Source organism: Malassezia restricta, chromosome V (assembly GCF_003290485.1).
Source record: "Malassezia restricta chromosome V, complete sequence".
NCBI lineage: Eukaryota > Fungi > Basidiomycota > Malasseziomycetes > Malasseziales > Malasseziaceae > Malassezia > Malassezia restricta.
Genome location: NC_040197.1, coordinates 105,851 through 119,274, shown reverse-complemented (window position 1 = coordinate 119,274; position 13,424 = coordinate 105,851). Strand labels below are relative to the sequence as shown.

Below are 13,424 nucleotides of genomic sequence, written 5' to 3'. Positions count from 1 at the left end.
AGCGCCTGGCGCTGCTTTTGGCCCACTTCCCAACGACATGGCGTGGCACGGACGGGCATGGCGTGCGAGTTCTGCTGCGTTCACGCGCTGCACGCGCAGTGCCTCTTCGTGGAGTGATGTCGTCACGACGGCGAAGAAGGTGGTGGCCAGTGATGGAGCTGAGGCGTCCATGACGCGCGACCCGCTGGAGGTCGTGGGACAGGATCTGTCGTCGCTGCGGCACAACATTGCGACGCTGCTTGGCAGTGGTCACCCATCGCTTGATCGGATTGCCAAGTACTATTTTGCTGCGGAGGGCAAGCATGTGCGTCCGATGATCGTGCTGCTTATGTGCAAGGCCACCAATGGCCTCAGTGCGACGTGGCACACACAGCGCGCCGCGGCGGTCGGTGAGCACGTCGACATTCCGATGACGCGAGCGAGTGTGCTGAATGATGCGAATCCGAGTGCGGCGCATCCGCATGCGCCCGTGGCAGCGGCGCCGCGGACGACGCCGTACGTGCCGACGCTGCAATCGACCATTCTTCCGACGCAGCGGCGCCTGGCCGAGATCACCGAGATGATCCACGTGGCGTCGCTCCTTCATGACGATGTGATTGACGAGTCGCCGTTGCGGCGTGGTGCGCCGTCGGCGCCGTCGTCGTTCGGCAACAAGCTCAGCATTCTTGGTGGCGACTTTTTGCTGGGCCGTGCATCGATTGCCTTGGCGCGCCTGCGAGATCCCGAGGTGACTGAGCTCATGTCGACGGTGATTGCGAATTTGGTGGAAGGGGAGGTCATGCAGCTCAAGTCGATGGCGTCTGACCAGGTGCCGGTGACCGACGTGCAATCGGCGCGTCCATCCGCCGAGGTCATGGAGCGCTTCTGGCACGCCTATGACCAGGCGCCGGCAGGCCGGGACGATGCGCCCTCGGCTGCGTTGTTCGAGTTCTACCTGCAAAAGACGTACCTCAAAACAGCCTCGCTGATGGCCAAGTCGGCGCGCTCAGCGACGGTCCTGGGCGGCTGTGGCACATGGTCGAATCAGTTGGCATCTATGACGGCGGACGAGCGCGCGAGCGCTGCGGCTGTGTGCGATGCCGCGTATACGTTTGGGCGGAACGTGGGTATTTCGTTCCAGCTCGTGGACGATCTGCTCGACTTCCACGCCACGACGGAGGCGTTCGGCAAGCCCTCCGGTGGGGCCGACCTGAAGTTGGGCCTGGCCACGGCGCCGGTGCTGTATGCATGGCAGCAGTACCCCGACTCGAACCTGGGCACCCTGGTCCAGCGCCGCTTTGCGCAGCCCGGCGATGTCGAGCAGGCACTCGCGCTTGTGCACAAGTCGGATGGCCTTTCACGCACGGCGGCCCTCGCCCGATACCATGCAGACACAGCTCAGCAGGCGCTCCTGACCCTGCCCCCGAGCGACGCACGTGCTGCCTTGGAGAAGCTCAATCACCAGATTATCACGCGGGCCAGGTAGCATGTATAGCCACACTCAAGACTGCTCGAGCCATGCGCCGAACGCGTCGTGGCGCTCGTGGCCGTGTTCGTCGTCGTCCTGGCGCGCGGTGCGGCGGAATTTCGGCTTGCCATCGACCCGCACCGCCGTGATTTGACGACCGGCGAAGTAGCGGCCGTGCATGCGCATTTCGCAGCGGCGGGCGGCCTCGGGCTCTCGGAAGCGCACTGTCATGATGCCTTCCGACTCCTTGTCCCACAGCACGACGTTCGTCACATCGCCGAGCGTCTCGCATTCTTCGCGCACATCCTGCTTGAGGTCCAGGAGCAGTGTGGGGTCCTCATCGAGCTCGGCGAGCGTAAACATTTTTTTCAGAACGACCGTGCGAGCCGTGGCACTGGGTCCAGCCGTGCGGCGCTCGTCCGAGTCCGAGTCCCAATCGTTGATTTTGCTCATGTCAGTGCATAGGTACATACTTGTGCATGCGGTTCATGCGCCGCTGGATGCTCTTCTTGTCGGCGTCGGACAGCGGCGCCTTGGCGTCCGGCCGCGGCGTGTCTTGGAACGAGGCCCGCTCGACCCTCATGCATGGCCCACTGTGCACGCCCCTGGCCGCGCGCAAGTAGGTGTCGTCGAGCAGCTGGATGGCCAGATCGACACTCTCAGGCTTGAAGTACACAACGAGAGCCTCGCCCTTGAACGCCTGTGTCTCGGGATCGCGGTACATTTTGATGCGGGGATGCCCGTCGTCGTCTTCGAGCAGCACGCCGTACCGCGCAAACACGTCGGCGATTTCATTCACACTCGCATCGAGAGGCAGTCCACTCACAAAGACAGACGTGTTCGGCCGCGCGCGCTTCGGCGCCGACGCGTGTGTCTGCGAGTCGTCTTTGCGTTTCTTGCTCTGCTGCTCGCGCATAAGAACGGGCGCGGCTGGCGTCTACATCGTTAGTGCGCAGGTACACCCACATGCTCATCAACTCCGTCCACACGGTATATCTCCTGCTGCTTGGCCACCTCGTCATCACCAATGACCCTGATCCATCCGCCTCGCGTGATGCGCGTCGTCTCCGACTCGGTGTTCGCAGCGTCTACGATCTCTTGACTCGGGGCCTCTCCGTGCCACTCAAACTCCGTGCCCCTGTCATCCTCCCAGATCCAGCGCTGACTCTGCTTGTCATAGTGCACGGCCGCATCACGCACATCCAAATACGCAGGAGGCCGACCACCCGCCGACATGGCGCTCAGCAGCCGCGGTCCGACGTCCGCGGCCGTGCACAGGGACATGGAGGTGTGTAATGTAGCAGGCCTCGGCCGGACGTCGGCGGGCGCCAGGCCTCCGTCGACGCTGTGCCGCCATGAAGCGCATCGCGGATCGGCAGATTCAGCGGGAAGACGGCGACGATCCGCACTCGATCGGCGCCGAAGAGCATGATGGAGAGCAGAGCCCATCAGCGCCCCAGGAGCGTCAGCCACGTGTGATCCGTGGCCTGCCGAAACGCAAAGGCCTCACAGCATCGCCCAGCGCGCCCCCGACGTCGAATCCATTCGCCGTGCTGGCGCAGCCAGAGGCGCCCAAGCCGTCGTCGTCGCCATTTGCATCCGTGCGTCTTGCACCGACGCCCCGTCCTCCGGCCAAAGCTGAAGCACAGCCCGCAGAGTTCTGGAAAGGCGTGCGGGGCCTCAACTGGTCCCTCACCAGGCAGCTCGTGCATGTGCTGAACCAGTCAGATGAGCTGGCCAACTTGCACGACACGCTGGCCGCTTTTGCACGAATCTACGCTCGGCACCACGATGACCTCGCGAGCAAGTGGCTGAAACGCCAGCCGGAGGTCAAGGCTCCTGAAACGCCCCTGTCGGCCCATGATACCAAGCCTTCTACCTCGTTTTCCTTCACCCAACCCAAGGATGCCAGCGCACCTGCTGTATCGACGAGCTTCTCTTTCACGCCCAAGAGACACGACGCCTCGTCCCACCCCAAGCCACAAGAGACCACGTCGCCAGCGCCGTCCGCTCCCTCTCCCACACCCGCTGTGTCGTCCGCTCCTCCATCCAAGGCCTTTTCATTCGGAACGGCGGCACCTCATACCTCAGCTTTTTCATTGAGTCAAGCGCCCACGTCGTCGGCCTCGGCGTTGTCCTTTGGCGCGTCGTCAGCCTTGAGGACCGACGCCCTGACACCTGCCAAGAAGCCAGCGGTCCCAGACGAGCAGAAGCAAGACCCTGCATCTGACAAGGCCAACAACGTGGTCAAAGATGCCCCGCCCCCTGAGGACGCCCCTCCCGAGAAGGAGTCTGCCCACGAGGAGACATTCGAAAAGAAAGAGACGCTCACACCCGCCGTCGCTCCTCCCACACAGGAACGCGCGGCTCTGCCCTCTCTGCCGAGCGGAGGATTCTCATTCGCAGGCAAGTCTACACAAACATTCTTGGACGGCAACGCACCCAAGACATTTACCGGACCCAAGCCTCCTACCTTCCAGGTGCCCGCTGGAGGCTTCTCGTTCGGAGCGAGCCAGTCCAAGGAGTCCAAGAAGGACACCAAGGACCCGCCCACGACGCCATCGGCCCCATCCGTGACGACCAACAAGCCCATTACCTTCGGCTCAGCGACCTCTACGCCATCGCACGGCTCGCCCACAGCGCCTCACCGTTTCTCCTTCGGCACAAGTCCCCCGAGCGGTGGCACGTCGTCTTCGTTTACCAAGTCGGCGATTGGTCCCTCTTTCGCCAACACCGCCGGCGTAGCGTCGGGCGGCTCGTTCCAGTTTGGCGCCGCGCCCATTGCCTTTGGCACGCCGGACCCCCAGGACCAGTCCTCCACCCCCTCCGTAGACGATCCTGAATCACGTGAATAGATGGCGACACCCCAAGACACGGCCACGTCGGCGGGACACGATTGAGGTAGTACCATTGTGGACGCGGAGCCTGCGCCATCTGCCTCCGCCGACTCGATTCTTATGGTGATGGAGCAGGTGAGTCTTGCTCATCTGCACACGCCTGGAAATGACACGTTAGCTCACAGCAACGTGCCCGTAGCCCAGGCGGATGTGCCCCGTGCGTCTCTGGCGACCGTGCACGACACCGGGCCCCAGGCTTCGATCAAAAGGAGCGACGGCGACTTGCATACAGCTCGCACCGATTCAATGAGCAGCATAAGCTCCGCCAACAGCACGTCAAGTATTGAGGCTGTGCCGTTCCGTGCGCCACCCCGTGGGAACGTGCGCAACTCGCAAGAGATGGCACCCCCGGTGTGCGTTCGAGTGCCTGCCGTACATGCATCTTTGCCATGGCAAGCGTCTGCGAGTGGCAGCGATGTGCCGCCGATATCGAGTCCGCCACCGATCACGCCGATCTTGGATGCAGAGGACTCGACGCCCGTGACACCTATGCCCCATCGCTCCTCAGAGTCGAGCAAGACAGAGTCCCTCGTGAGACCACCGCCGTGCGTCTCACCAGGACCTGTGGCAAAGCACCGGATGCCCCCAAAGTATCCATCGAGTCGCTGGATGTACCGCAATGGGCCCGGCGTTTCGCGCCGTCTGCCGATGCTCGGCCCGACGGTCGACGACGATACCCGTCGGTTTATGTCGCGACCATCATCGCGCAACTCATTAGGGGTGCTGGATGCGGCATCTCAGCGTTCGTCCGGCTCATATACCCACTCCAAAGCGCACGAGCCCATGGCTCCTCCCATCGTGCAAGTCGACGAAGACGCGCGTTCACTTCGTTCTAGCTCGTCTGTCGCGACGCTCGCTCCACGTCAGGACCAGACTAGCGTCGAGTGGTACGCATCGCAGCTGCGCGACATGTCGCCCAGGTCGCGCACACTGCACTGGCTCAATAATGTGCGTCAACATGATGGCCTGCCGTTCGAAGAGTCGCCTGACCGCCCTCGTGCGTGCGACGACGCACGTAATCTGCTCTTCCGGCACTCCAATCTGTCCTCGTCTCTCACACTGACACCGCGCTCACCGTCACCACGCATGCCAGCGTCAGAGACTTCCTCGCTCCTAATGGATACGCCACCGTCCCGCCCAATGCCACTGCATGCCTCGGATATGCCGAACCGCAGCGTCTCAGCCACGCCTGTCACAGTCGCCAGCTCCCAAGGTGCAGCGGACTCGACGCGCCCCACGCGGCGGCGTACCACCTCCGACTTTGTCTTTGGCGAAGTGTTGGGCGAAGGATCCTATTCCACCGTGCTCAAAGCTTGGGATGTCCACGACTGGCCCGATGCAGAGCGACATGCTCTTGCTGCCCGCGCGAATGCACTTAGTGCTACGGCTGGGCAGGCAGGATCCATACCTCAGACGGAACACATGCCCAAGGCGTATGCGGTCAAGGTACTGGACAAGGTGCACATTCTCAAGGAAAAGAAGCAAAAGTATGTACGCGTGGAAAAAGAGGCGCTTAGCTTGCTGGTCAATACCCCTGGTGTCGTGACTCTGTACCATACGTTTCAGGACCGCGAAAGCCTCTACTTTGTGCTTGAGTTGGCCGAGAACTGCGAACTCTTGCACTATGTACAAAAGTATGGCGCATTGGACATCGACTCGGCCACGTTTTATGCGGCTCAGTTGGCTGACGCCATTGATCGGATTCACCGCGCTGGTGTGGTGCATCGCGATATCAAGCCAGAGAATGTGTTGCTCGACAAAAACATGCGTGTGATGGTGACCGACTTTGGCTCAGCGCGTATTTTGGTTCGGCCGCCAGATGGGCCTTCCGATGAACGCGCTTACAGCTTTGTCGGCACGGCAGAGTACGTGAGTCCTGAGCTGCTGAACGACCAGGTTGTCGGCATGCCGGCTGACTGGTGGGCGTTTGGCTGTGTGTTTTACCAGATAATTGCGGGGCACTCCCCATTTCGCGCGATCAACGAGTACCAAACCTTTCAAAAAATCCTTCATCGCTCGTTCACATACCCGCCCAGCTTTCCAGCAGACGCGCGCACTCTTATTGACGCGCTCCTGTGTCTTGACCCCAAAACGCGCGCGTCAGCCAAAGATGTCAAGCGCCACACCATGTTCCACTCGATCGACTTTGCAACGCTGTGGATGGTCCAACCTCCCAAAATTCAGCCGAATCAAATGCAGCGCTCACGAGTGGATGGGCAGCAGCGCGTCATGGAAGAGCTTGACAAGCTCATGAACGATCTCAGTTTCCAGCGCGAAGACTCTTTCGCTTCACAGGAGCCTTCCATTGCGACGGACGACTCGTCGGTCACTTCCAGCTGCGATCACTCCAAAAAGACTGTTCCTCCTTCGCGCTCAGCCTCAGGATCATCGCGTGGTCGCAAATCCTATGCATGGAACGACATCTTGTTGCCAAATGAAGACGTAGCATTGGCGAGTCCCATGCTACTGCGACGCGCTGCGAACACGGGCATGTTTGCTCGAAAATGCAAGCTCGTACTCACCACCCGTCCACGACTCTTGTGTCTGAAGGAAACGACACGATCTCCCGAAGTGCTGGTGGACATTCCTCTGCATCCACCTGGTGAAGCGACCAACGATGCGCCAAAGTCTGTGCCACATCTCGTGAGAAGCGATTCGCGTCGTAGTGCACAGAGCCAGTCGCGCTCGCAAGGCGCTCCATCACTGAAGGCACCCATGCAGGCGATTACACGCACATTGGGTTTGCGCCACAAAGACGATGATCCCAACGACCAGACGACCTCACCTGATGCGGCGCCCACACCTGACGAGGCCTCCGACGTGTGGCCTGTGCATGTGGATGCGCGTGGCTCGCGCGGATTCGTTGTACACACACCCGTTCGCCAGTGGCAGTTTGAAGACCCAGCGGGTGACGCATCGTTCTGGGTCCAAAATATCCTCGAGGTACTCCAGTCAAGAATGACGTAGATACTTGACCCAATAGGTCCCTTTCATTGTCTTATGGCTGCCATAGGTTTTACCCCGCACCCCTGTCACCCTGACCACCATGGCGGGTCTCGTAACCGGCGCGGCAAAAATGCTTGCCTCTGATCATATTGAAAAGTTTGCGCATCAGTTTGAGCCAGAGGTGTGTGTGTTTGTCTAACAAGTCAAGGATCCGTATTATGAATATTATACAGAGAACGGCAAGCAAAAGCGCCGGAAAGTACGTGGAAAATAGAGTACTGACGGTGCAGCGTCAAATACCGCCTGGACTATCGAAGCATGATGAAAAAATCTTGCACAAAATCAAGAAGCGTGCCCATGTGCTTGACAAAGGCTTCAAAATGTGTGGTATGCGATTTGGCTGGACGTTCGTGATCGGCCTTATCCCTGTGGTGGGAGATGTAACTGATTTCCTCTTAAGTCACAATCTTGTTGTGAAAAAGGCCGAACAAATTGAGAAGTATGTTGTATGGCACTTACCCAATAGTTTCCCACCTGAGCTCTTGGCTCGAATGAAGGCCAATAACACGGTGTCGGCCGGCCTTGGGTTTATTCCCTTTGTGGGTGATATTGTGTTGGCGACGTTCAAGACCAATTCGCGCAATGCTCATATTGTGGAAGAATGTACGTTGACTCGCTACGCTAATCGCAGTTTTGCGCGAACGTGGGCAGGAAAACCTGAGAAATGGCATGGCACCAGAGCCGCCTGAATCACGTCGTCCATGGATGTCATCCTTGTTCGGCACACACCAGCAGCATCATGCTCAAGCTTAGATTCTGGCAGCAGCACGCTACAGTACGAAGCATGGCTACCTTGCACCTCGCTGCAGCATACATATTCTTTCGCGACTTGGTATACGGAGATTAGCTAGTCTATTTGGACGTGTAGGCCCCATGTGGAGTACCCCAGAAAAGGGCTCAATTTGAGGCAGGGAGAGGTGTGCGAGTTCAGCGCTAGAATCAAATCCACGCTCTCGGATGCTCCAGAGCATCTTGCATGGCTTCACGGGCCTTCATTTCGTCTTCCGAATGCTTTTTGCGGTTTTCTCCATCGTTTATATGGGCAGCTGTGGACGACTCACGAGCTGTACCGGTTGTACCCTCCATGTATTCCCACCGTGCCACTAGCGGCAAACTCATCAAGATACTCTCGATTCGTGCGCCCGGTGTCATGAGACCAAATTTGGTACCACGATCGTACACAAGGTTAAACTCAACATATCTTCCGCGGCGCAGGCGCTGCCACTCCAAGTTGTCTGCGTTGAAGGGGTCATTCTTGTGCTTGTGTACCAGCGGCAGGTATGCTGGAATAAAAGCATCTCCCATGGCGCGCACGGCACGGAAAAGGGACTCCTTGTTGTGTTGCTTAGATGAAACAAGCACTTGGTTTGCCTGATTGGTGCCGTCCATCAGCGGAATAAATGTAGTCCGCCTCTGGTTCCACATGGGCAGCGTCAGGTCGTCAAAAAAGACACCGCCGATACCGCGGTTTTCGCCACGGTGCGTCAACCAAAAGTACTTATCGCACCACTTCTTCCATGCAACATAGAATGCAGGATCTTGCGAGTCGGCGGCATCCTTGAGGACTCTGTGGAAATGCTTTGCATCATCAGGGAAGAGGTACATAGGTGTCAAGTCAGCACCACCGCCGAACCACCATGCGACAGGCTCTTCATGGTAGTTTGGATTAGGTGATCCATCCTTGAGCTTTTCTGGGTGCATGAGCTCGAAGTAACGGTAGTTAAAGTGAGACGTTGGACTCATAGGATTCTTGGGATGGATCACCACACTGATGCCTGTTGCAAAGAAAGGTAGACCATCAACTTGAGCATCAGGACCCTCAACCTTGTAACCGATGCGCTCAATGAGGCCGTCATGATCAGCAGACATTTGACGAATAGCGGATGGGGGCAGGTTGCCGTACACCACACTCACATTAATACCACCTTTTTCAATCACCTCGCCATCTTGGATCACGCAAGATGTACCTTCACCACCCTGTTTTCGCGTCCAAGTCTCCACTGTGAAATGCTTTGGCTCATGAGAGGCTCTTCCCGCATTCTCTTCTGCCTCAATCATATCCACAAGGCGTCGCTGGAGCAACTTGACATACGTCTCCATACGCTTACGCATGGGCTTTCTTTCGTCGTCGAGAATGTTAGGGTCAAGCATCGAGACGTCAGGCTTCGAAGAAACCTTTGTCATTTGATTCACTTGCGACACATCCTCACACTCGGTCAAGCTGCTGCCTTGGTTGCTCATCATTGAGAACGTCACGGCCGCAGCGGCACCAAGCGATGCCACAGCCACAGCCTTGCCTATGAAAGGCTGTCGAGCGGCGATCGAACGACGACTAGCAAGCTGACTCCATAAACGAGTCTGACTTTGAAAGGTTGGTGAACACGCTCGAAGTTGCGCTCGGGCAGATCGAAGGACCAGGGGTGGCAACATGAATAGAGTAAGTCGTTGCGATGGCGTGACATGGGACCAGAGTGCCTTGGTACCTTATATGCTGACTAATTACTCCAGCCTCTCCGCCAAGGCCAAGGCCATGTGCCAATGCTCGTGTTCCTCGCATGCCCGCTGCAGGATACCCAGGTAAGACGGCGGCTCTGTGGCATGAGGCTCAACATCCTCGAAAATGGGAACACTGAGTACGTGACTGCATTTCAAGCATGTCCATTGTGCCATTTCTGTTTGAGATGTTGGGTCTGTTACTAAGTCATAGGGAGGTGACTGAGTTCGAGGCAACTTGAGGGCCACTTTCGCATCATGATCACTTTTTCGTTTAGAAAAGAAGTTGGAAAGAGGTTGCTGATCTTTCATCTTGCGCTCTATACCTGCAAAAGAAAGTGAAAGAACACGGACGTCTATGCGCCCCGGCTGCTGCATGGCGCGACCAAGCGTCTCGTTCCAAAGTTTCTCTGCTCGCACATAAATCTCATGATCTAAGTGCTCATTTGCAATTTTTCCGAACGGAACTTGATGACTTTTCATAGAGGTGGAATCCGCGAGTAAATATCTTAGAACCAATGTACGTGGATACATCATTTTCACCTCTTCTCGCTCTTCTTGTAGCCGCATACTTAGCTCAGACGACATGATGGCAATCCAAGAAAGAGCCACAGCCGTGGAGGAAATCCCAGGACGAAAATTCTTGGCTGACATCATGGAATGATTAGCAGAGCGCTGGACAACATTAGATGTGTCAATACCACGGATCAAGTGATACAACCATTTACCATCCGCTCCAAATCGTTTCTCCATGTCTAAAAGGGACACGCCCCATAATTCTCGTACAGTCGACTGACTCCATTCTCCTTCGATATCCGCACCAAATTTCCCACCGAGAAATCGAATCTTTCGATACGGCATAGGGGCCAAAAAGGCACATGTGTACCGGGGAAGGAGCATGGTTTGACTGCATGGTTTTCGGAACGATGAGCATAGCTTCGCCAATGTTTTATTCGACGCGATACCAGCCGAGGTTGTATATCCCAATTCGTTCAAAATGTGCCAGCGCACTGATATCATACGTTCTGCCGCCATAGCATGCGCCACGTCGATCCATGTAAGGGGCGTAAGAAGTGATTGCTCTTCCCTGTGCTCACTAGGCGGAAGCCAGGTACCAAGAGCAAGCCAGGCTCGCATGCTCATCTCATCACGTACATGCATGGGTATAGGCGGCAGCTCTGCATCGAGTCGAGCTGCCCGTGTATCAGCGTCGAAACCGTTCACCTCTTTGCGAATGTCCAGCGAAGGAAAACGCGATAGTATCTGCTTGCGCACGTACCTAGACAAGTCAAAGAAAGATTCGTCAATCGATGCCTTTTCAAATATGATATCATGGTCTTTCGATTGGCCTTTCATGTGTAGAACGGATGGACTCCAGCCTTCAGTCGTGATAGACTCGAGTTCATAGTTTGCGTGACCATAGGGCACATGATCGTGACACAACTGGCGCTGAAAAATATCCATAATTTTCTTCGATTCTCGCCGATACATGTCTAGTGAAATTTTGTGACTAGATGGATCAGGATCCTCATAGTATTTTGGCGATTTATCACCGGGTCCATACGATGCGACGTGTACGAGGCGGAGGTCTGGACACCGTTGCTTGGCCTCCTCGAGTGTACAATTGAATCTGCTTACGCCAAACTTCCTGGCCACATAATTAACAGCAATGATTTGCTTCCACTGCAACACAACCAGTGGGTTTGAGCGGGAGTCTATTCCAAGCCTCGACGCCTCAAACTGTGCGTAGGCTGCGTCGACATCGCAATGTGCAATGACCCGTAATGGGTTCTCAGGCTCGTAGCTTGTACTGAGCAAGTGACGATACGTCACACGAGGACAAGGCACATGCTCACTATTTTCATAGTCGGCTTCGATTTTGTCAGAATGGTATCGAAATCGGTGCTTTTCCCCGCTCCTTTCAGTGCTCATGACATGGTGTCCATTGGCAACCATGCACCTCTGTCGCATGGGCGATTTGTCTGTAGGTCACGTGGGAGGGCTACGACGCCTTTGTGGCGCATCAATTGTGCGGCGTGGCAGTTCTCGTCACGATGTTGGGAACAGGCAAGGCGCTGACGCTTCATGCGGGCAGAGACGGTAAACCGCAGTATGATGCGATTGTGCACCAGGGACGTCGAGAAGATCAACATGTACAGTCTAAATTTACGGATCTTCTGCCCCTGAGTCAACGAGACGATTTGAAAGATCGACAACGTTCCATTGACCGACCCTCCGAGGAAGAAGTCTTGTCCACAGCGGAGCGCACTCGCCTTGCACTGGAAAGCATTGTGCATGGCAAGGTTAAATCAACGCAGCCAAAAAATGTACCAGGTGCATCCTCCAACACTAGTTATTTACGCTACACACCTGCCTCGCAAGGTCCAGGTGGCAAAAAGCAGCGCATCATTAAAATGACCGAGGTTGTGGAAGATCCTCTGGAGCCACCCAAGCACAGGTTTAAAAAGGTGCCTAACGGGCCACCCAGTCCTCCGGCGCCGGTGCTACGGAGTCCACCGCGCAAAGTGACTGCTCAGGAGCAAAAAGAATGGATGATCCCCCCATGTATTTCTAATTGGAAGAATAACAAGGGCTATACTATCCCGCTGGACAAGCGTCTTGCTGCCAGTGGTCGTGGCATGCAGGATGTGGAAGTCAATGACAATTTTGCTCAATTTTCGGAAGCCCTCAATATGGCAGATCGCCACGCGCGCGAAGAGGTACGACAGCGTAACATCATGCAGCAGAAAATTGCTGCGCAAGAAAAAGCTGCTCGTGAAGAGAGCCTCCGTATGCTTGCGCAACGTGCGCGCGACGAACGTGCGGGTATATCCTCTCATGATGATCGCTTAGCACACAGTGGTAGCGCGCTGACTGCCTACGGAAGCAGTGAGAGTGACGACGAAGATGATGAAGACGTCGCGCAGCGTAACCGTCTCCGTGAAGAGCGCCGTCGAGAACGAGAGCGCGAATTGCGTATGAGCAACATGGGCCAGGAACAGCGGGCGCGAGCGTTTGCCAAGGAGCAGAACCGTGATATCTCCGAGAAGGTGGCACTTGGTTTGGCCAAACCAACCATGAGCAAGGAGTCTATGACTGACGCCCGGCTTTTCAACAGAGAAGCCCTTTCTAACACATTTGGTGATGATGATTCGTATAATGTATACGATAAACCGCTATTCCAGGGGTCTTCTGCGGCCACAGCCATCTATACTCGTCCGGGCACTGGTGGCTCAGACGAAATGTTCGGAAACGGTACCGCAAGTGGTATTCAGAATGAGCTGCAACATGACAGGTTTGGTTTGGGTGTCAAAAGAGGATTTAAAGGAAGTCAGAGTAAAGAAACGCGCTCTGGTCCTGTACAGTTTGAGAAAGACGACAGTGATCCTTTCGCTATTGACCAGTTCTTGGATGAAGCTAAGCGTGGTATTAAACGAAGCGCGGATGAATCCAATGAACTAGATGCATGAATTTTTGTCTATCACATGTACATGAGTGCTGTAGTTCTTTCCTGTGTATCCTATCTGCTATCCCAGCGTTTCAATTCCGCGGAACGTGTTTAAGTCTTATGGCTTATATAA

At 56.2% G+C, this 13,424-nt stretch overlaps 8 protein-coding genes across 8 annotated transcripts; 5 read left to right on the top strand and 3 right to left on the bottom strand.

Annotated features, from left to right (window-relative positions):
• Positions 1 to 37: 37 nt before the first annotated feature.
• Positions 38 to 1,465, top strand: MRET_2902 (hexaprenyl-diphosphate synthase; the record flags this gene model as incomplete). The annotated part of the gene is made up of 1 exon (XM_027629529.1): positions 38 to 1,465. The coding sequence occupies one exon, from the start codon at positions 38 to 40 to the stop codon at positions 1,463 to 1,465; it is 1,428 nt and encodes a 475-aa protein (XP_027485730.1).
• A 15-nt stretch (positions 1,466 to 1,480) lies between these two features.
• MRET_2901 (HIV Tat-specific factor 1) lies at positions 1,481 to 2,683 on the bottom strand (the record flags this gene model as incomplete). Its single annotated transcript, XM_027629528.1, has 3 exons — positions 1,481 to 1,895; positions 1,921 to 2,384; positions 2,414 to 2,683. The coding sequence occupies 3 exons, from the start codon at positions 2,681 to 2,683 to the stop codon at positions 1,481 to 1,483; spliced, it is 1,149 nt and encodes a 382-aa protein (XP_027485733.1).
• A 119-nt stretch (positions 2,684 to 2,802) lies between these two features.
• Positions 2,803 to 4,302, top strand: MRET_2900 (AHNAK nucleoprotein; the record flags this gene model as incomplete). The annotated part of the gene is made up of 1 exon (XM_027629527.1): positions 2,803 to 4,302. The coding sequence occupies one exon, from the start codon at positions 2,803 to 2,805 to the stop codon at positions 4,300 to 4,302; it is 1,500 nt and encodes a 499-aa protein (XP_027485732.1).
• Positions 4,303 to 4,404: 102 nt separating this feature from the next.
• On the top strand, positions 4,405 to 7,311 carry MRET_2899 (3-phosphoinositide dependent protein kinase-1; the record flags this gene model as incomplete). Its single annotated transcript, XM_027629526.1, has 1 exon — positions 4,405 to 7,311. One exon carries the CDS (start codon positions 4,405 to 4,407, stop codon positions 7,309 to 7,311), a length of 2,907 nt encoding a protein of 968 aa, XP_027485593.1.
• A 79-nt stretch (positions 7,312 to 7,390) lies between these two features.
• MRET_2898 (uncharacterized protein) lies at positions 7,391 to 8,103 on the top strand (the record flags this gene model as incomplete). Its single annotated transcript, XM_027629525.1, has 5 exons — positions 7,391 to 7,471; positions 7,499 to 7,549; positions 7,581 to 7,789; positions 7,817 to 7,953; positions 7,982 to 8,103. The coding sequence occupies 5 exons, from the start codon at positions 7,391 to 7,393 to the stop codon at positions 8,101 to 8,103; spliced, it is 600 nt and encodes a 199-aa protein (XP_027485416.1).
• Positions 8,104 to 8,289: 186 nt separating this feature from the next.
• On the bottom strand, positions 8,290 to 9,780 carry MRET_2897 (coproporphyrinogen III oxidase; the record flags this gene model as incomplete). Its single annotated transcript, XM_027629524.1, has 1 exon — positions 8,290 to 9,780. One exon carries the CDS (start codon positions 9,778 to 9,780, stop codon positions 8,290 to 8,292), a length of 1,491 nt encoding a protein of 496 aa, XP_027485599.1.
• A 69-nt stretch (positions 9,781 to 9,849) lies between these two features.
• Positions 9,850 to 11,775, bottom strand: MRET_2896 (DNA polymerase eta; the record flags this gene model as incomplete). The annotated part of the gene is made up of 1 exon (XM_027629523.1): positions 9,850 to 11,775. The coding sequence occupies one exon, from the start codon at positions 11,773 to 11,775 to the stop codon at positions 9,850 to 9,852; it is 1,926 nt and encodes a 641-aa protein (XP_027485598.1).
• A 122-nt stretch (positions 11,776 to 11,897) lies between these two features.
• Positions 11,898 to 13,313, top strand: MRET_2895 (SNW domain protein 1; the record flags this gene model as incomplete). The annotated part of the gene is made up of 1 exon (XM_027629522.1): positions 11,898 to 13,313. One exon carries the CDS (start codon positions 11,898 to 11,900, stop codon positions 13,311 to 13,313), a length of 1,416 nt encoding a protein of 471 aa, XP_027485597.1.
• Positions 13,314 to 13,424: the final 111 nt, after the last annotated feature.